General features: G+C 36.1%; 1 protein-coding gene across 7 annotated transcripts in view; it reads left to right on the top strand.

Annotated features, from left to right (window-relative positions):
* Positions 1 to 22,669, top strand: part of SMYD3 (SET and MYND domain containing 3) — a 424,638-nt gene that overhangs the window by 322,064 nt on the left and 79,905 nt on the right. For all 7 annotated transcript variants that reach the window (XR_014954403.1, XM_085576951.1, XM_085576950.1 and 4 more), the window contains exons 6-8: positions 10,034 to 10,101; positions 12,543 to 12,645; positions 19,187 to 19,297. Coding sequence is in view for 6 of the 7 variants with exons in the window: in XM_085576951.1 (XP_085433077.1) it covers positions 10,034 to 10,101; positions 12,543 to 12,645; positions 19,187 to 19,297 (282 nt within the window). In the remaining variant the exon portion in view is untranslated. The remainder of the gene's footprint in view (positions 1 to 10,033; positions 10,102 to 12,542; positions 12,646 to 19,186; positions 19,298 to 22,669) is intronic.

Here is a 22,669-nt window from a genome sequence, read left to right on the forward strand (position 1 = left end):
ATCCAAGTAAAATATGAAAGGGATTTCCTGTGACTTGGTGGTACCAACTATTCAGTCATTTCTGATTGGAGAAGGTTGCCTTTCAAGCAAAATCCCTTGGCCAGGCCTGAGAAATGCAGCTATGCAATGTTCTGATTTAGATCCTGGGTGCCACATGCACCTTGTGTTCCAAATGAGACCAGGACCACAGAGCAGGATTGGGTTTTTTTAGATTTACCTCATGTCAAATATAGCATAAAATGCTAGCAAATTGTCTTTGGTATTGTTATATGTCATTGACTGACTGTGGTTTCTCATCAAATAGGATTGTCCAAGAATGTTGGACCAGAACTGGGAGAATAAGAAAATGAGCAGCATTAGCACGAAACTGGACATGTATGTGCTGTGTTGGGACATGTCCAGTGTTATGAAATTCTAAAAACTGAATTATATCAACTGTTTCCTCATCATAGCATTGTTTAGAAAAAATGGCCCCAAAATAGAGGTATAAAATAAATGCAGGCTGGAAATCCTTGGGGAACTGATCAGATATATTAAGAATGCACAGATTCTGAGAAATCCAAGAACTCGTTGAATACTGAGTGCTTGAGTTATACAGGCCTTAAATTTACTGCTTTAGCTTTAATTTGTTCTATGCATCACATCACATCACATCTTTAAATTAAATACTGTTCTACTTCGTGCTTACCTTGAGTTCATTTTATGCATTCTGGCTTACATATCCTGCTGTTTTCTCATATGAGCATATTCACCCTTCTGTGCCAGTGCACAGGTGTAGAGCACGGTCTTCCCCTTTCAGTCAGGAAGAGGTCTTCAGCTGTGGTCTGGATTAAACAATCTCTTCAATAGGCCACTACTCTTTTCCCCCAAAAGACCTCTCATTAAGGCAATCAGCTTTTCAGAATTGAATACAGAGTGAGATTTTGTTTCACTGTGTTATTATTTTTCCCGTTAAACTTTTAATTACGTCCTGGATTTGATATACTGGATAAATACCAGGTGGTACTCCACTCCTTTTTGCTGTTCCTGGACAGATCTAGCCCACCTCAGACACATGACCTGCTATGGCACAGTAGCATCAGTCATTGTATCTGACAGTACTCTTTATACACTGCCTGTGGAAGGAAGGTCTCAGAGAAAAAATGCACTCTGCAGGCAAATGCTAAACAAATTTTCAAAAACTTTCAAAGGAGCATAGTTTATTTAGGATATTTTACATTGGCATTTTACAAACAGAACTTGCATTTGTCAAATCATGGTTTTACACAAAATTTAAATTACCTGCTCTCAGAAGATGTTTGACTGCCAGCTATGTAGAAGAACATAGTGCATGATTCCTATTGTCATACTGATTTCCTTCTGTCTTTAATGGGAAAAAAGGGGTTATGTCACTAAAGGTGATGAATTTAAAAAAGACTTTTAGAGCTAGTAATGTTGCCCAGTTTCAATTGTAGGAATAGATTGGAAAACAAATAAATCCAAGTAACTTAACACTTTTGTTTTTGCTTCATTGATATGATGGAAAGAACAATACTTAATCCTTTGGATAAAACTGCATGTCAAAAGAAAAACAATAGTAGCTTATCTCTATCTATAGAGAAAAACTGTAAGAAAAATGGAAGGAACTGGCAGTGGTATCAGTTTTCTTTTGGGCCTCAATACACAGACATTATAAGAGCCTGAAATTTTGTTTGGTTAATGCAAAACAGAGCAGGTTTGGGCTAGCCTGGCTTCTCAGTGACCAAGGACACAGGCAGGTTTGTCAGTGTTGTGTGCTCCATATGGGGTTGCCATGTATTTCTTTTCAGCATACTAAGATAAAAAAAGGTTCAGTTCTAAAACTCCCCAGTCATCTCTGTTTTCGGTTGTAAGTCAAGTAGCAAAGTGACTAGTTCTGGTTCCAAATCCACATGCTTCATATAAAAAAAAATTGAAAAGAAGTGGTTTTTTATTTTAAAAAAATGGTTTCCATGTTTCTAAATTAATTGAATCAAATGGGTTTTGTTGCCAGTTTCAGAAGAAGTTTCAAAATCAAGATGTTTATTTACATTTGTTTTAGTTTTTAAGATTAAAAGTACTCATTTCAGGCCATTACATTTTGGAAGAGGTGTTTCCTTTTTTTTCTACGCTTTTTGAAGTGTCTTTCAAACATTCTCAGCTTTTGTGCTTTCAGAAATTTCTTGGTGGAAACAATTTTAAAGCAATGGCATGAAAAAAGTTTTCTCCAGATTTTTATAGTCCCCCTCATTCCCTATCCCCTCCCCTCAGTAGAAAAGATATTGTTGTGCCATAGTTCGAGTGAGGAAGAGGAAAGGCAAAAATTCCACTAAGCCAAATAGACCAAATCCAAAGACTTATTGTTGATGAACTTAAGAAGTTAAATATACTTGAAGGTCCAGCTCAACAAGCACCTCCAAAAGGCATAACAAGTATATTGCCTCTGTGATAAAATGTCATCAAACACTGAAATATTTAGGTTAGAATTTCTCTGACCTATCTTGAGCTGCTTAGCAGCTTGGTATGAGGAAATTACCTAGGTAATGGAAAGAGGTAGCACATAGTACTTCATTCCACCCATATTATTAGCTGAAGTTAAGTAAGAGTAATTCACTAATGTTTTGATTTTGCCTATGTAATTTTCATACAAGCATCTGTAGCTGAATCTCACCCTAATAATTCATAGTAATCTAAATTTTTTTTAATATACCATTGCAAAGCATTTAAACATCTATCTATAACAAAATAGGCAAGACAAACACAATGTCAGTTAATGACTCCTGAATGCCCATGAAGTTTGATCTCATTCATAAACAAGCAGTGTGTTTGTAATAAGTGGGCATGCAATGGCTGTTTAAATCAAGTTAGTAACTCAGCCCCATTTCTCAGGAGTGGAGTTACCAGTAGGAAAATGAGGATGAAGAGAAGGAGGTCATGCTCCTACTCCACTCCAATTAATAATGCCAAATGCTGCAAGCATACTGTAATATGATCCTTTAGTGACTTTGCACCTCCCACTCTGCTGTTCTGCTCCCAAAATAGATGCATTTCAGTTTTGTTGCAAAAAGCAAGAATAATAATAACATTTAGTAGTGAGCTGGGTATAAGCTAAAATTTCACCAAGAGGACCATGACACTTGCTGACTTTTGTCAGAAGAAAATTTGTGAAAAGGCTAAGACAGGTTGCACAAAACTTTAGTGGGAGTACTGAAAAAATTCAAGATACTTTGTTTTACACTAGAAGTGCAATAATTTTGTGTTTCAAGCTTTACCTTTTCAAGTCCAGGTTCCTAACTACATGTTGCACATGCTCATGTTTTGGTTTTTTAAAACAAAGGTGTTCATAGCAAACATAACATTTGTCCTAGTAATGATTGCTTTGAAATTCTCAGTAATCAAATATATTTAGCTGCATAGCTAAATATTTTTATTTGAAAGACTGGAGAATTATGTGTGGGATTAAGAAGAGAGGAGGTAATTTGCCATAACCTATTTTCATTCCATTTCAATCAAAATTGCACCACTTAGCTGATTTCTATAAAGGAATGCCTGAAGCACACTTGCACTAAATTATCTGTTAATGTCAGGGCAAATTTCTGGTCTCCTGTCTTGTAGGTGGTGACAGCCTATCTGCAAGGTATACCTGTTTTCTGCACACTCATCAGAAAATATCACATGCTAGGATAGCAAAAAAGGCCTGAAATATTGTTAGTTGATGTGAAGAAAGATGTCCAAAGGCTTAAAGAATTAAGAAAGCAATTGGAAATGCATATCTTTGTTGTAAATAGCTCTGAAGTAATGGTAGTCTTTAATTCAGCCAAAATGTTGATGCTTTGGCACAAGAGATTAATAGAAAGTCTTTGAAGTAAAATTAAATACTTGTGAATTCAGTCAAGGTGTGAAAAAATTTTTTCAAATTTCATGGTTTTACAGCATACTTTGGCTTCTGAGCAAATATCATAAACAGTTAACTTCTTGTGCCCTTTACTTAGTCTGAAAAATCTAAATAAGAAAACTTTCCTTAAGTTCTTTTAATATGTTTTTATTTCTGTCTGGAAGCATTTGGACAATACTCTTGGGCCCATGCCGTGATTCTTGTCCTGTGCAAGACCAGGAGTTGGAGTCACAATGATCCTTGTGGGTCACTTCCAGCTCAGCTTATTCTGTGAGTCTATCAAAACACCGAAGAAGCTTCTTTTTTCCTCTTCGCCTACTTTCCTTTTTCTGATGTCTCTTTCATCTCATTTTGTTTCTGTGGCTCTCATGGAAGCACTAAGTGTGTCCTGAGTTGAATGTAACGTAGAATTGGATTCTAAGTTCCTGATACAGCACAAACCTTTAAGCATGTATATATAAGGCACAAAGGTCTAGTTTTCAAGTGTGCCTCATTACAGGGTTCCTTTCAACACAGTGTTCAGGTAGTAGATGCCTTCCCACCATCGTCAGAATCTGTGCTATTGATGATCCCGAGATTGTAGAAAGTCTCTGTCTTTCTGCCCTGCTGCCAAAGAAGAAGCCATAATTCGTCTGTGCTGGTTTTCAAGGTTGTTTATTCTTGTTTATCTCTAACATGTTCTGCTGCCCTACTGCAGGTCTGTCCTGCAGGGCAGCGTGTGGGGCTCTGCCCTCAGTGGGATGTTACAAACATTAAATACCAGAAACTACCTGTGCTATATTTACAATAATGTGCCAATATCTGTCACCTACGTTGAACAGTGTGTCCCCAGCCTAAACCAATAGAAAAATGCCAACACTACAGTGAAACATGGAGAGCATGAAGAAGGAGAAAAAGGACAAGACACACCCAATTTCCTCTATCTTGTCCCCTTTGGACCCCTAATCTAGAATCCTAGAATTTTACTTTTGCACCCGTGCCACACCTAATTATTACTCATATCAAACACTCAGAGCTTGTAATTCATCCTGTAAGACTGAAAACTCTTTTTCATGGGCAGAGATCAGAGACAGTGTCTCTGGGGGGTTCCTGACCCCCTGCCAGGGTCCCAGGCCTTTCAGGGCAGCCAGAGGGAAGCTCTGGATTCCCACACACTGTGAACAGAGCTGCCATTTCAGAGTGAGAAGCTCTGTCTGAGGAGAAAGCCAGGATGTCCTGGACTGTAGGCACAAGTAGTTGAGTGTTGTACACATAAAACAGGGGCTTGACAGGCCTGTCACTGCTGTGGCATACTGTGCATTACAGTTTAGCATTATTGCACTAGTGCTCTGAGTGCCAAATGAAGTCATTAGCAGATTTGAGATCTAACAACCATCTGTGCCTGTTATCTGTTCATCCTTGAGTGGGAAAGTGTTATCAGTGCAGAACTGTAGTGGAATGTGGTGGTTCTAGAAAGTCTCTGGGGGTGTGCTTTGGTCATTTGAGGTAATGTGCCTCTCACATAGCATTTACTGCTCACCCCTTTCTCCTGGAAAAATGTTTGAGTCTCTTGAGAAGTCTATTACATGAGAACTCATTGCAGTATCTTTTGCTAAATAGTTGGCTGTGACCATGATACCCAGGCAGTTTCGGTATGAATGAGAAACTTAATAATCCATGAAAAGGTTCTTTTTAATATCTATTTTTAATTTACAATACATTAGGTTAATAAATTAGGGGGGAAAATTGTTCCTTATGGCTTTCTTCCTGGTGGTGGATTAGAGTACACCAGCTGTAACACACTACTTACAGAGATGGCTGGATTCATTGTATATCCGAGCTGAAAATTGTATTGACCCTTATCAGTGCAATACACCCTTTGGAAGTCCTTGGGAGGGTTTCTTACATGTGTTATAAGAGCTGCCTCACTGTGCTGCAGTAACAGGAATGCAGGAGACAAAATGATTGATTATTAGCCCTGGTGTTTGTAATTTGATCAGCGCAGCAAGTGTTAGCCAATAATGATTTGTTTTCTTTCCCTTACACCCTTATTGATGTGTTTCATTGTCTGAGTGTCTGAAATTCCAAATCTGGAATGTCGTGCCATCAAGTCTTAATCTGTTTTATTTAACCCAAAGGCAAATCCTCAGTATAAAGCTGTAGGAATGAGGTCTGAACTGAAAGCAAATTCAGCTTGTTGTATTGCAAAACTGAAGCCTCTGGACTCTGTGAAGTGCAACCACCAATATAAATCATGATTGTCCACTAGACTGTGAGTCTGGCACTGACAGAGATATCTCAGACAGTAGCTTTAGACATCTTAAGAACAGTGACCTCTTTACAGGGTAAATTTACAGAGTTTTCATTAGTCACTCAGAGAGGAAATCAAATTTAGCAGGTTGCAATAATTTTTGTTTGGTGATAAGGTATGCCTGAGAATATTGGCCAGTCAGTAGAGTTGGTTTACTCATTATGTGTTTACCAGTCTAGGAGAGAGTACGTCTTTCTACTTACGTTACCTTACGGGGTACAGCCTACTTCTCTAAAATATGTACAGCCTCAAAAGAACAAATATTTTTATTTATTTCAATCAGTTTATATAACAATGTTGGTTGTTTCAAATAGGACCTACTTTTAAATAACCTTGCAGGATTTATTGCCGTAGAGGCAACTCAAACACTCAGAAGTGATTCTGTAAACTGTTAAGTTTATAGACTAGAGCTCTGTGGCCAAACAGGCTATGATGATTAACCTTGATCACTCTAGAATATTTAGAAGTTTTGCATTTTGAAGGCTTGAAAAGTTTGTGACTCCCCCCTCAGAATTTTCACTTGGTTCTCATGCTGGGAGATGTATTTTTTTCAGAAATCTTAGAAATAGCAAGGAATTTGTCTTTGCACTTTGAAGTGCTGAAATATGTGGCAATTTTCTTTATTTGTGAGTGCTTGGTTCTGTTTCTGTATGTGGATATGCTGTCTCAGTGCTTCGTAGCTGGATAGAGAGGAATTTTTAAAGGATTCAGAAGGGACAAGCACAAATTAAATTACTGAGATAAATGATTGTGCAGGAGTTTAGACAACAAGGAACATACCATTGTATGGAAGAATGCTGGTTTTGAAGCCCTCAGTTGCTGAGAATTGCTTATTTTTCTTATTTTTAAATCTGTGATCAAATAGAGCCTGGTTGTAGTATAAGGAATAAGGTCGGTCAGTTAAGGCAAAAAAAAGCACAAAATAACCATGAAACTTGAAAGAAATGCTGTGATGCATGAGAAAATGTTTTTTTTGCCTTGTTTTTATGTGTTTGGGTTTTTTTCCCCTAGAAACAGAGTTAGTTAACTTCCAGTCCCAGTAGGCTTTGATCTGTAATCAATTGCCTCAGGAGTGAGCAGCTTAATCATACTCTCCTGCAGAAATGTTGGATACTCCAGATTTGGCTGTTATTTGAGCTACATCTGTGAATTTTGGGATGCTAGAAAAACTGACTTTTCTTGGGTGTTCTCTAAAAAAAAAACCCATCTTCATTTTGTTGTGATCTACAACACCAACTCTTGTTTTGAAATCTCCTAAGTCCCCTTGATAGAAGAGATCTTTAACTCAGACTTAAAACATCCCAGAAGTTTATGTAAATAGAAATGTAGAGGTGATTAGTAGACTTTTAGAAACTTTGTAACAAATCTCAAAGAGAACAAAAAACCAACCATATAGTAAAAGACTATGAATATTTCATATTTTATATCAGGCTGCTAGCTGTCTATGGAGGATTGTCATTACATCAGAATTCCTCACACTGTAAATGCTGAAATCTTCCTCCTCTCTCCACCCCAATCTCAGTTCCTCTCTCTCCACTTGCTGAGCACAGAAAGCAGCCATTACTAAGGTTATTATCTGCAGTAGACAATATTTGTGTATCACTGTTGTTTTTTTTCCTTTCTTGAGCTTAAAAGGGGGGAAAGATTGTCTTCTTAGGGGTTAAACAAGCCTCAGATCACCTGAAACTTCCTATGCCTCTGGCAGGGTTGTGCACTAAATCATACAGCTCAGAACTCATGGGACCAGTTGGATTTCTGCCTGTGTTTGTGTATTAAATACCTTTTTAGATTTCACCCTGTATACTTTGGATTCCCAATATTATATTTGAAACTGGAAATAATTAGAAACTAGATGGCATTTCACTGCCTCACTGGATATTGATATGCACCTGTACACTGTAGAAATATCTGAGATGTTAAAAAGTGCTTCACAGTGAACTACTATTAAAAATAGCTCTTCATGTCTGAATCTCAGCATATTCATTCATCTCAAATTTTTCTATAAATGTATCCTGGTATAAAAAACTGATGCATGTTTCAAAAAGGAAGAAGTAAAACTCTTGCGACTTCTGTGTGTAAAACTTTTCACATAATATAATACATTAATAGAAAATGATGAAACAGTCCCTATAACTCTATGGTGATCAAAATTCAATATTATTAATATAAAAATGTTATGAGAATATTAAGAGATTTGCAAAAAAGAGGAGTTCATTTGTTTCTAAGATATGCTTGACCTCTACTACTTTATCATCTGTTAGAGAGAGGTAAGGCACACAAAAGCTGCTTTCTTTCTATTTTACCTGGAAGGCATAATTTTTTTAGTAAATACCAAAATCAAGTCAATATTTTTAGAACCAGGATAATTGCTACTTGAAATGGACTAATCTTTGCTCAGAAGTTGTTTGAGACTTTATACCCAATGTCAACAGGAAAGAAATAGCTAAGATGTATAATTTTGGTAATTGATAGGGAACATTTGAATGGGTTACATAAATAATAGACCAATCAAAGTACTGTTTAACGGTTTACAAAAACACATGCCCTACTGCATGTCCATTTATTTAAATTAATGTTGCTGTCATAATTTATGAGAAATTTTGAAAGAGTATTTCATTTTCACCTTATAGTTAATGGCCTCATAAATAATAATGTGTCAATTTATAAGATAAGTTATATTACTAAATTGTTCAGCATACCTCTTTAAAATATAGGTGTGCATTTTCTGTTCTGGACAATTACTCTGTGAATAAAGCTACAACTTTCAAATCTCATTTCCATGTCTGCCAAACCCTACTCTTAACTAATTTTCTGTTGTAATGAGAATTAATGATATTAGTAATCCAATGCTATGCAGAAAAGACCTGGGACTTTCTTGTATATGCAGTATCATGCAGTATTTTTCTAAAGAAGATATTAATGCATTGATGATAACTGATTGACATAGCTAAAAAATGAATGTAAAAAAACACCAAAACCAGCTCTTCCCCAAAAATCAAATACTTTAAAAAATTACAATAGAATTCTGTTTTTTCATTTAACCACATGAAAGTTGTACTTGTTAATAATTTACAAATGTTGATATACCTTGAACACCAAGAAGGCTTAGTTTGATACTTTGGGGTAGGACTAAATCTGTTTACAGGAAACTTCCATTCTTTTCTAAAACCACTTTAATTTGGTATCATTGTATGAAGGAAGAATACATTTACAATCTGAATATTTGAAATTAAAGAAAAGGTTGTATTTCTCCTGGATGGCAGTTTGAGCATGCTTTGTCGTCAGATCTTCTACATGCAAACCAAAATACCCATAATGTGATAGATAAATTATTGCACAGTCTTTGCATTTGTGTCCACATCAGGTTGCTACAACTGAGGTTGCTATTTACTTCAAATAAGTCCCATATATATTCTTTGGTTCCCACTGCTCCTCACTAAAATGTGCTGTGAGAGCCTGACATCAGGAGAGTCCCCACATGGAAAACAGCCATTCTTTCCATCGATAGTCACTATCATCTGCTAGGTTGTTCCTGGGCTGAGCTTCTCAGCCTCTGTATAGGGTGACTTTTTTTCTTCTCCCTACAGGAAAGTAGGGCCCCTGCATGTGTTTAACCCCACATTTTTTCAGGATACTTATATTTCTGTTTTTAATTGACAGCAGTTTTACAGGAGAGTGTGTCCCAGATGTGATTGATCTAAAATGAAAGAGCACTAGTGTTGGGCTTGAATGTTTCCCATCTAATTACTGTTTGCCCCTTCATTTTATTTTGGAATGTTTTTTTTTCACTTGAATATGGGCTTTCCAAATTATTCTGGTAATCCTGGATTTTTTTTCCCTTGTTTTTACAGGTGACCTGTAACTGTTTCACCATCAGTAATGGAGAGATGCAGGATGTTGGTGTTGGCCTGTATCCCAGGTACTGTGGACACTGTTTCATTCACAGGCAAAATCTATGTCAGTTATTTCTCCTTTTTTCCAAGGTAGCTGCAAGGACCATCAAAGCAGCAGGTAACATGTCTGAATGAGAAACTGGGAAATGGAAATAAGTTAAAGAAGAATAAAAAAATACAATCTAGTTGAAAGCATTCTTAATAGTCCTGATTACAGCATTAAAGCAGTTTAAATAGTGTACATCTTTGTATTTTATTTTTATGGAGGTGGTAGTCTTTTCTAAGTAAGAATAAATGCTGTCATCAACACTGTGTGACTGGGACTAGTAAGGGAAACCTGTTCAACAATGCTTTAGAATACAGATATTTTGCAGCTCAGAGCCTTCATAATTTGTAATTAAAAGAAAAAGATTGATATATTTATAAGTAAATTACCATAACAAAGAAACCAGTAAGGTGAAAAGATAGGTCCCCTAAGAGATAGAGTCAATCTTTGAATTTCTTATTATTGTTTCTTATTTGTATTAGGAAAGAAGTATGTACCAATGAAGGTTTTTCTTCACAGAATTAGTAACCTGTAGTCATAAATATGGAAAATTAATGTGTAGTTTAAAAGTATGTTTTACTGTCTAATTTTTTTTTGTTAATGCATAGTTGAATTATGTTTGTCAGTATCTCAATGGGCCTATCATTGCCAGTTTTTTTCCTTCTAATGTCATATGTAAGATTTAACTAAGGACACTTAATATCTTGGGTCTGCTTTGTAGTAAAGATGAGGAAAAAGTAGTTAGGAGGACATGGGAATTAGTGTCATGAAAAGTGCAAAATAGTAATTTGATTTCATAATGGAATGAAAACAATAATTAAGAAAAATGAAATATTATTTTTGATCATTATTATTACTAGGGAAATGCTTGGTTTTGGTTGTAAAAAAGCTCTTAACTGTGAAGAAAGTATCTGTCTATGTTCAGTGATAATGCACTGCCAAGGGATGCCAGAGACTCTTTTCCTTGAAGGTCACTTCAGAGCAGTTTGAGTTTTGTTATAGCAACACAGCTGGGAAAATTGAGAACATAAAATCTGTGGTTTACAAGTCCTGGGCAAATGTCCTTCCAGATGAATTCACATGCTTCCAGAGGAAATTGTCAGCAAACTCACAAGTTTCTCCACGACATGAGATTTAATTAAAAGTTCTTTATTAAGCCTTGTAAAGAGGTTGTATATTGTTGTATGGCTTGATAGCTTCAGCATCACAATATGTTTTAATGTAGGTAAAATCCTATGGTTCTGCTGTGCTTCACATTGGGAGCAGCTTTGAGAGTGTGCCCAGTGATCTCACAATAAGTGTAATGGATACTCTCCCAGTGGGTTCTTGAGGAGATTAACCACAGATATTTTATTAGGCCAGAAGGGATACCAAAAGAGTCAGACACCTGTTGATACCTCCTGTAAGAGTCAAAAAACTAAATAAACATGGTTTGGTGCAGGGCTCAGAGCCTTGGCAACATTTTCTATTTTACCAACAACCATTGGGATTTTCAACTGCTGAATCAGACATGGACAGAATATAAATGCAGCCAGGAGATGGATAAGCCAAAATTCTTCTTCCAGGCTGATAATACCAGAATTATTCTTTCAGTGGGTCATTCCCATAGGGAAAGAACCATTGATCTGCTGTAGCAGAAATGTTTGCCTGGCAAAGTCAGTTGTTTCTCAGCTAAGGAAACTCGTGATTCCGAAGTATATAGCATGTATAGTATATATAGCCTCCTTCAGAGAGAAGGAAGGAGTGCTTGTGCAGCGTTTGTGTCTCTTGAGGGTGCCAGCCATTCCCTAATGAGCTGTGCTGCCCCAGCTGTCACATGCCACAAGAACAAAGGCTGGGCCAAAATATGCATGAAAACAGAGGCAATGGCCCTGTTTCTTCTTTCAACTCTATACACCAACTTCTTTGGCTTTCGGACATAGTATACTCTATTTTCTCCGGATAAGAAATCCATGTTGATTTTTGGCCCCTTTGAGCTGTGCTTGCAATGACAGTCAGGTAATTGATAAGGTTCGTACCCTGAAACTGAGCAGAAACAACAGAAATACAACTCAGTCCCCTCTGCTCTGAACTGTCAAGGTAACAAGATTACCTTGTTCCCTATTTGCCCAATGCCCTGAATCAGGGCTCTCGAAGAGGCAATGGGAGGCCATTGCCTTCATCCTGCCCCAAGTACACAAAAGGCAGAAACATTTGAAGAGATCCCGGCATGGCTCCTATTACCAATGAATATAAATCTTCTAAGCATTCATTTCCCTCCCCTAACCAAGAGCAGCTGATTTAACAGGGAATTTATTTGTTTTGTGATTTAATTGCTCAATACTTCAGATGTAATCATGTTAGCTGATTTCAAATGATTAAAGGGAAATGGCAGTTGAGACTCCTCTGTTAAGTTTTTCTTTTTTCTTGCACCCCTCACAGCATGTCTTTACTGAACCACAGCTGTGACCCAAACTGTGTGATTGTTTTTGAAGGATACCAGCTTTTACTTCACTCTGTCCGAGAGATGCAGATTGGTGAAGAGGTAATTAACTTGTCCTCCCTTCCATCACAGACACCTGCAATAATGACATCTCCCTAAATAAATTCCAGACTGCTGGGCCACCAGCTTAATGTTTTGATGATATATTGATGCCACTTTCTAGCACATAGCTATGGGGGGGGAAATGATAAATAGAATCATCTCTTCACACTGCCTGGGCCCCGTAATCATTACTTCTCATAAATCACTAGCAGTCTTGATAAATTCCTGTTCCTCCTTTGCTCCTCTAGGCACTTCATTTTGTTTGTATTTGAGTGTCCTTACCCTGATGGGAACGCTTAAAATATTTCTGAGTGGAATGCAGTGTTCCCTAAGTCATTGCAACAATAACATTTGTCAGGCAGCAACTGTGCAGTTGTAGTAAACCTTTCATTGACAGTGAAAGCAGCAAAACAAGGTTTGTTTTCTTGTCCATTTCACTAAGAAAGTCTTCAAAATATCCTTGTCAAGAGATTTGTGATTTGATCTAATGTGTTCTCCACTTTATTTTTAAAACAGCACTTGTATTAATTTGAAAATAAGCATTTGTGGCTGGAAATAAAAAAAAAAAAAAAAAAAAAGTGTTTTGCAGCAATGCAGTACTGAAATTGCTTAATAAGACCTGAAAAGAGATGTGTGTATATATGTAATTTCAGATGCATCAGTGGCCTACACAGTCCTAGCTGTTGGTTATTTCAAAATCGTAACCTAATGTACATATGATTCATGCCTCTTCTTAAAACTGTGTGATTATGAAGACCATGCTTATTTTGATTTAGACACAGTATTTATTTACCTCCCTATGAAGTTTCTTCTTTTTTACTGTATTCTTTCTCAGAGATAGTAGGGCATCAAAGTAAGTAAATGGATGAAAAATTTTTTAGGCCATCAAAATAAGTAAGTGGTAGAATATTTTTTTTGGTGAAACATTGTTAAGAATCAACAGAAATATTTTTGCATACTTACCTTTTTGGCAAGATAACTCTTTCAGGAGAAATATATGTTTGTGGAGCTATTAATTATAGGCATTTTTCATTTCAGTATTCTTGTTTAAGTGTTATTATAGACACCTTCCTTCTATTTTATCCATAAACCATAACTTTTTTCTTGGCATCCAAGTTCACTAGGATAGGTTGCTTATTTAAAAATACAACAGATTTTAATGTCTTACCAGGAAGAAAATGGGCCTAAGGCTTAAAGCTACAAAGTCAGTATTAGGTTAGATCTGTTATGGAAAGAGGAAGGGAAATAAAATTTTTGTGAGGGTATGTACAAGTCAGCAGTTCAATATTATTGTCAGTACCTATTTACTTTTCCTTATACACAACTTGTACCACTTTTCATTTTGTGTTCTGCATAATGACTTTGGTACAACTTTCCACACTGCCTTTCTGCTTGCCTGCCGTGTGGTGAGCTCAGTTTTAGTAATAGCCATTTATTGAATTTACAAACATATGTATGTGAAATTGTATCATCTGTTGTGTGCTGAGTTTTAACTTATATTACTGATATGAGCTAATGAAGATAATACATGTTAGGGAGGAAAGTGATTGGGTTTTCTGGATAAACTGGGTGCAACGAGATGGTATGATGAAGATTATTTCAAGTCATGAAGCAACAAGAAAATTATAATCACTAGAAATTTTCTCTTATCCTATTCAAACTTACACTAGATGCAGACAGAATGAGATCCTCTATAAAATAATTAATAGAAATCAAGCACTAAGATTTATCAGAAATAAGAAGCTAAGTAGCAAGTCAAGTTCAGATTAGTAAAAGAGGACTATTCCATCCATAAAGGAATATATTTTTGCACATTTGTAACGCATTCTGTTAGAGTACACTGCAGCAGTTTACTCATGTTGACCACCTATAATTGCAGGGAAAACAGAGACATAGTCACCTCAGCATTCTGAACTTTGCTTCCAGTATCTCAGAACTAATTATAACACTAATTATGACACCTTTTTGCTCTTCAAGGTAATTGCAGAATTACAGAATGTTTAGAGTTGGAAAGGACCTCCAAGATCATCTTATCCTTACTGTGGGCAGAGACACTTTCACTACACCAGGTTGCTCAGAGTTCCATCCAGCCCAGCCTTGAACTCTACTTGGGATGGAGCCTCCAAAACTTCTCTGTAATGTTGACTATTACAGTTTTTGTAACTTTAGATGATGTTTATTTGATAGCAAACAAAGATTTCCTTTACTTGTAGCTTTTTGCAAAAATGAAACTTAAATGCTGCAAAGAAAGATGAGATATGAGGAAGGATTATAAAGAAGCAAAAATTATTCATCTAGAGGTCATGAGGGCTCCTTTACTGGTAAAGTAGCCCATCAGCAAGTTTTGTCAAAAAGGCAAGCAGCTTACTTTTAAGAGGCTTTCCTCATTTCCCTATCCTTAAGTAACCACTTCAAACAGATCAAGATGTGTGCTATAATTTCAATTTATTTTTTGTTAGTTGTTAAGTCTACCTGGTGTTTTGCAGGCAGACATAAGATGATTTCACCTCCTCTCCAATCAGAAGTTTTATGGCTTCAAATCAACTAGTTTTGCTGTGAGACAGAATGGATTAGCTGAGGTGCAGTTCTGCTCCAAAACGGGTGCTTTGATTCTCACCAGCTTCAGAGTTAGAGCAAATTTGTATCTTTCTTCAGAATATCATATAACTGACTGTACCTTACAGAGCAACATTTTTTTTTAAATACTGAAAATAAATAATGATTTCAGATGATGAGCAAATAAATCCACTTTCATGATACATTTCAACCAAGTTATATAATGTTTTTGTTACTGTAATTCTGTGAAAAGTTTTGTATCTGTGTATGCTTGACACATTACATTTTGTCCCATTTAAGTTTTTGGAAACAATTTTTTCCTTGAATTAGAAAGTGTGGTGATGATGTGTCACTGCAGAAGGCATTTTGATCTTATATACCGAAACAGAAAGAGTGCAGACTGTTAAGCACTTCTATAACTCTGTCTCAGGAACAGATACACAACCCTCCTTAATAGTGTGAGACCCATGATTGCAAAACCAAGAATATTCCATTTGGTTTTTTTCCCTGCCACTAGCATTGAAATACTTGATGTTCATTTTTTACAGAATCTTCTGTCTAGAAATGTTGTGGCTTCTATTACAAAAACAAAACAAAACAAACAAAACAAACAAACAAAAAACCCACAAACAAAAAAAAACAAACAAAAAAAAAACAGCAACAACAATAAAACCCCACATAAATTAAGTCTACTGCATCGTGGCAGTACTGGAAAATTGTGTCTACCTCAGTTGGCAGATGAGAAACACGAGAAACCAACCACCATATACATGATAAAAGAATTTCTGTGTCAGAGCAAGAAGCAGGGCTCAGACAGTGCTGATTTCTAAGGAGGAAGTCTTAAGAGTGAATAAGTCCCATGGCTGTTAAATAATTTCTTGCTTTCATAAATGTTTTTAATATATATTCTCCAGTTCGGGTGGAAAATATTCACTGCATTTTTTATAAAAGATGCAATTAAGAGGCAAGCTTTGGTCAGTTGAAGTAATGTTTTAATTAGTAGTATACATCCCACATGCAAATACCATTACGACAACCTTTGATAAATGGGCATATTTCCCAAATATGTACAAGTTAAATGAGCCTTGCATCTAATGAAGTGATCCAAAATTAAAGCAAGGATTAAAGATGAGAGACTTGAATACAGAATTTTTTGTTTTAAACAATTAAATTATTAGTATGCACTCAGTCACTGTTAGGTTGATCATGTTTCTAAATATTCTAGTTCTATTTTACCACTCAGTCTGCCAGCTACAAACATTTTTTCCCTTATGGATTTCTGCTGGCAAGGCTGGGAATTTCAACCTGGGCGAGAAAGACCATATGTTGTTAAAATGCTAAAAGAAGAGATAAATGTGATGAAGAATCTTCTCCTCTTTCTGTCCAGTCATATGTTTTAATCCAGAGCATGTTGTTATGTGACTGTTTATATCCACAACTGTTTGGTAACCTCTGAAATAGAAATGTCTTTTTTGAAACTTCTTCCTACCGCCATGGTTTCTGCAACATAAATGAGAAAAGGTCTTGGGGGGGCGGGGGGGAAGGAACCAAAAATATGTAGAGAGAAAGGGATGAAGTCTGTGGGCTGGATAGATAAGATATATTTGGTGTTGGCTCTGTGTTTATTTGCAATATTATAACTAAGCCCTGCCTAATGCTAGTTTCAATAGTAATGACAGGGTTTAGACCATTGTCTTAAAGATTTTGGCAAAGAATAGACTAATCTCACATGATTTTTTTCCCCCAGAAGATTCCTATTGTCTTGCACTAAGTCTGAACTTGGTTAAATCTTTTTTACTGGTGGATGCCACCGGAACTTAAAGCCCAGTAGGACATGAGTAAAAACCAGAGATGTTTATGCAGAGGACAAGAGAGTGAGAACAGCCAGTGTGTGAAATGATTTTGACAGAAAACACTTGTGAGTTGCAAGGAGACATGAAGATTGGAAGGCTTTTGATGGGAGAAGGAAATTGGGTTTTGAATGTCTGAAGGATGAGCTTAGGACTGCAGCTTGGTTGGAAAAGGTTTTGTAGGAAGGAAGAGAGACAGATCTTTCTTACCACACCAAGGGGGATGCAGATTGGGACCAGCTGTGGAAAGAAGTGAGGACAAAGTTGTTGGGGTCACTGAAGATGTTTGAGAAATCAGAGTAGGTCAACAAGGACTGCTAACTTGGGAAAGCAAGTGAATACAACAGGGAAAGGTGTAAGATAAGGCTAAAGGACAGATCTGAGACTGGCACAAGGAGGAAATCATCTCATTGCACCAAAAGTGGCTATGCAAGGACTAGAATTTATGGCTAGAAAACAGGTTTAGATAATAAGGTGTTGAGAATAAGACAGGAAAATGATACTCACGTTGAGAGGTAGAGAAAAGAAGAGAAAGAGGGACATTGGAGAAAATGGGGCAGGAGAGACAAAGCTTAGAAGAAAAGGATGGAAAATAAATAAGCAGCACAATTTCCATCCATTCACTGCAGAAAGATCAGCAGGAAGCCTCTGGCTCCCATGTAAAATATTAGTACAGACAGTTCTGCTGTAAGACAGTATTGGTGAAACTAATCCTCTCTAGGCTCAGACATGCACAAGCTGGGACACAACATTATATAGAATTTTAAACCTAACAAAGTTCTCACATTTTCTAACTTTTGATTAATTGTGGAATTTTCATTTGTCTCTTTCATTAATTATACTATTAATCTTCAATTTTAAGGTCGTATTTATTTAAATGCTTGACTTTGCCATCTCAGGAGACTTCTTTTAACACAATCCTCCTTCAATATGTAATCAAATTACACTGTAATAATAAATGAAAAAGAATGCAGGCATTGTTTTAGTTGTTTGTTAATTGCTCATTCAAATAAAATGCTCACTAATTTGCAAAAATGCAGGTTCTTACAATGGATTTCATGGTCATTACTAAAATTGGTCAGGTTTTCCTGTAATTTCTTTGAATTGGCTCTCATGATTTAACTGAAAACCATATGAAAATTCTCCCAATTAGTTGACGTGTCTAGGCTCAGGATGAAATAATGTGATCTGATTTTTTTCAGCTCTGACCCCTCTGGAGTGTTTCAAAGTGCATTGGGCATATAGTGTATAGTGAATAGCATGTGATTGTATGGTGGTCTGAACTGAGCTGTCTTTTTGTTATATTCTTTTCCTAATCATTAGTTTGTGCCTGTAAAGAACTTTAAGCATTTCAAGAACTCTACAAATGGTTAGTCCTGTGAAATTCTTTCTGGCAGGCATCAAAGCTAACAAACTACAGATTTCTCTCTAGTTCATTGTAATTCACTCTGTGCAGTGTAAGAAGTTGTAAATGGCACAAATGTAGGCACAAATTTTCTTTTATCATTTTAATAAATCTTCTTGTCAATAGTTTCAACAACTTAGACTGCAATGCTTTTGTGCTTCCTTGGTCATAAGGGAAACATCACAGACATACTGAAAATGGGTATGGCATAAGAGAAATTATCCTCAGGCTCAAACATATATTTGCAAGAAAGTAGGGTCCTCCCTCAGAAATAGATAATAGAAGAGATAATTGGATATTGTATCACAGTAGTGGTAAATACACACTTAAGCTCTGGAGCTAGACAGAAAATGAGATTTCATGCACAAGGGATTCAGATACTTTATGCATAGTTTCTTTGCTATCTTTTCTTACTCTCCTTTCGTCTTTTATTTTTCATCCAATCTAGGATTAAAAGTTGAAATAGTGATATTTTTGGGTGGAAATAATATTTTCAAACAATATTGATCCTGAAATGTGAAAAAGTGTTCTTCCATGGAAATTATTTTTCTCTTTCTTTCACCTTCTGTAAAAGTAGTCAATTTCTTCTAGAAAATAATCTGTTAGCATTTTATTTTATGCCGGGAAAAATGTTGTATCAAAAAAAATGTTGCCTCTGCTAATACATACACAGAAAATTGATTTTTTGCAAAATATACACACTCTTTTTTTTTTAATGTACTGGATACAGCTCACCATCAGCTACGTGGAATCACTGATGCCTACCAGGGAACGCCAAAAGCAGCTGATGCGCCAGTATTGCTTTGAATGTGATTGTCCACTCTGCCAGAATCAAGAGAAGGTAGGTTGAGAGAAGAAATTCCTTGCCAGTGAAACAGAATTTTCTAAGGTCTGTCCACAGCTTTCCTTCCTTATTGTAAAACTTATCTTTTGCTACTAATTGAATGGCCAGAATAGGGGAGAAAACTACCTCTGTCCTCATTGAGGTTTTTTGTTCCTATGAAAGACAACTCTGAATTAAAGAAAAACAGAAAATGTTGGCATTTTTCTCTTCAAAAGAGTAATCTTGGAACTTCAACTGAAGCCAGTTGTCTGATACTACAGGAAGGTTGTGCTTATCCTCAAAATAATGTTGAATTAATTTTGCCAAACACCTGCATCAGTGATTTTCAAAAACTACCAAGCTTGTTCAGCAGTTGATAGTGAGAATGGTGAACATCCTTGGTGACTTGGTAGTTTTTATGCTCACTTCCATCACAAGTTCTTGGAGGAACAGGTCAGTGGTTGTAGTAGATAAACTTTTGTTGAGTGTGATCTCTTACTAGGGTTTAGCCTAGCCTAATTTGATTATATTCTGGTTTGCTTAATAGTTATACAACCTTGGGACTAAATTTGTCTCAGAGGCTGATGAGAGATTAAATGGAATAGGCAAAATGAGACTGGTTTTATAGCAGTTTATGCACTTGGTCTCTTTTATTATATGTAGAGTTGTTCTTATTTTCACAAATGACTGTTTGGAGTGAGTCACCTGCCATAGCTAAATGTGTTCCTGGAAGATTAGAAATAGTAAGAGGAGGTAATGATGAAAACTAAATTCCAAGGAGCATAATATGATTCAAATAATAGCTGTGCAGGAAAAAAAAAAAAAAGGGAGAAAAAGAAACCCCCAAAGTTCAAGCTGTAACATATGCTTTGATTCATCAGTAGGCAGTTCAAAAAAGAGAACACAAAAAGTTTAGGCTTATGACATAATGCTAAATTACTTCCTGTCTGTGTTGGCATTCTGTGCCTGATAAAAGCTGCTGCAATTCTACTCGGAGGCAGTGAAGTGAAGGCCTCTTTTTGTCTTTCTTTTAAAGATGGTCACTCAAGTGCCATGAAATCTTGGATTAGTTTTAGGTAAATGGCATCCTCACAGATGCAATGATGATTAAGAAAAACAATACTTCAAGGATCACTTAACAGTTTGTGAAAGGGTAGGCAAGTGGTGTAAAGACCATTCAGCATGTGGAATGTTTTAGGAAATAATATCCCAAGGCTGGTGTATATGTCATTGCAAGAATCAACATATAGCATCAAAAAATACTGTAGTGAAATTATATGTGCATATATTAATGAAAGCAATACTCTCATACATAGGTTAAAATTAATTAATGATTTTTTGTTGTTGTTGTTTTCGAAAATATGGTTTTCATTTGTGTTCATAGTCTATATATCTTTGTTTTGCCCTTTCACAAAATTTCCCTGGGAATGATACTGTGAATGTTTGGAAAGCTCTTTGTGACTGCATTCTGAAATTCTGTGCGTGTCTCATTGTTACCATGTTAGAAGGTCTCTGAAGGTCTAGAAGCGTTGGTCTAGCAGACATTGGTCTGCTAATGTCTATGGAGAAGACGTTTTTATCCTCATCTTCACTTTAGGGTGATTAAATGCTATCTGCAGCACTCCTCATAGTATTGTGTACCATTTTCTCAGTGAGAACTGAATTTGTAAAATCTCTCCATGACTATCTTTGTAATTTTTTTCCTTTATCTCAGTCACTACTAGTAAGCTGAGAGTCACGTAACACTGCAGGTACAGCAGGAGATAATGTTTTTGGAACTTCTGGGGTTTTAAACTACAAAATGTCTAGAATTAGATGCTTAAAGTTGATAAAATGATTCAAAACATCCCTGCTGAAAAATCCCTGATACTGAGAGGAATTTCCAAGTCATCTCAGAAAATTTTTAAAAAGCAAAATCTTTGTCGATAGGATAGGCAACAGCTTCAACTTTGGGTCATCAAGAGTAGCAGAGTCTATATTGTGGATTGATATAGTCAGCTAAAAGTAAATTCCCATATTACAACATTGCTTTGCAGAAAAAAAGATAGTTTAGTCAACAGCAGTTCATCTTGTGTACCTTTCTTATAGGTAAAAATGCAAATTCCAGAAATGCTTTATTCATTCAAGTAACTTCTCATGCATTGGGGATTTTTTTCAGTTGCAGCTATCTCATTAAAAAAACTAGAACCCCTTTTGAAATTACATTTATAAACACCCAAACACTTATAGAGCTTGTATTACTCTAGTCTTGCTGAATGTGCTTGCAAGCTGCTGAACATTTACTAGGGACTAATGAAAGCTCTCAAGATGCACACATCAATTTAGAGTAAAGTTTTAAGTCAAGTGATTTGCACTGTAAGTTTTATTCTACATCTTCTGTAACGTTTTAAAAGTGACCCTGCAAATCTCCTGGGAAATATATGTTGTAAGTTTATATGAAGAGCCCATAAACCTTATGTTTATTTGTACTTAGTTACATGTATTATTATTTATTCATATTTATAAAAACACTTGGCAAGATAATTATCAATGAAATTTATGTTTCCTGCTGTATTTTTTAAAGGCTTGTTCATTTAGTGTTAAATGCCTGAGTGAAAAAAGGAAGATGGTATCAAATTTCTGTTCTCAAAGCAGCTACTGACTGCAAGTGACCTTGGGAAATTTGTTTTATTCAAGAGCAACTTTTGTATTTTCTAAGATCTAACCCTTATTTTTCATAATTGGTAGGAAGCTACTATTTCAAATGGAGCTCAACAGGTTTTTGACTAGAAAACAGATCAGACTGTATTGGGGATCATTTTAGTGAATGTTCTGTGAAGCTCTGGTTTGTTCAGTCTCTACAAATGCAGTGAGAAGAGAATTTATAGGTTATTTATACTTCTGCTGAGTATTTTGGTGCCCAAAGGATAATAAAGAAAGGTGCTGTATTTTCTTTGATCTTTATGTGATGGATTTGTTTAAATGAAAATAATTCCTTGAAGCAGAATGATTTGGGGTTTATCTGTATGCTTTGTGCCTCCCTCATACCAAGAGTAAAGACAAGCAGCTGATTCATACTGTCTTCAGTAGAAATCCATGAAAATTGGAATGGATAAAAGAGGTTAAAGGAATGTCATGAAGTGAATTGCCCACTCTTTAGACAGATAAAGTTTGGTGAGATAAATTGTGCTGCTCCATGAAATATATAAAAACATAAAATCAAGACTGATATGATTACATTTATGCGCTAGCTGACATGGATAACCAGAGTGCAGTTACAACCCTGCCTAGATGTACCCAGTTCCCCTGCACAATTGTCAGGATCTGAGAACTCTAAATAGCTCAGATATTAGAGATAGGCAAAGGCTATATTTTCAAGTTTTGGCCTGAGCCTCAAAGTGAGCTGCATTT

The sequence above is a fragment of the Lonchura striata genome, chromosome 3 (assembly GCF_050655825.1).
Source record: "Lonchura striata isolate lonStrDom1 chromosome 3, ASM5065582v1, whole genome shotgun sequence".
Classification (NCBI taxonomy): domain Eukaryota; kingdom Metazoa; phylum Chordata; class Aves; order Passeriformes; family Estrildidae; genus Lonchura; species Lonchura striata.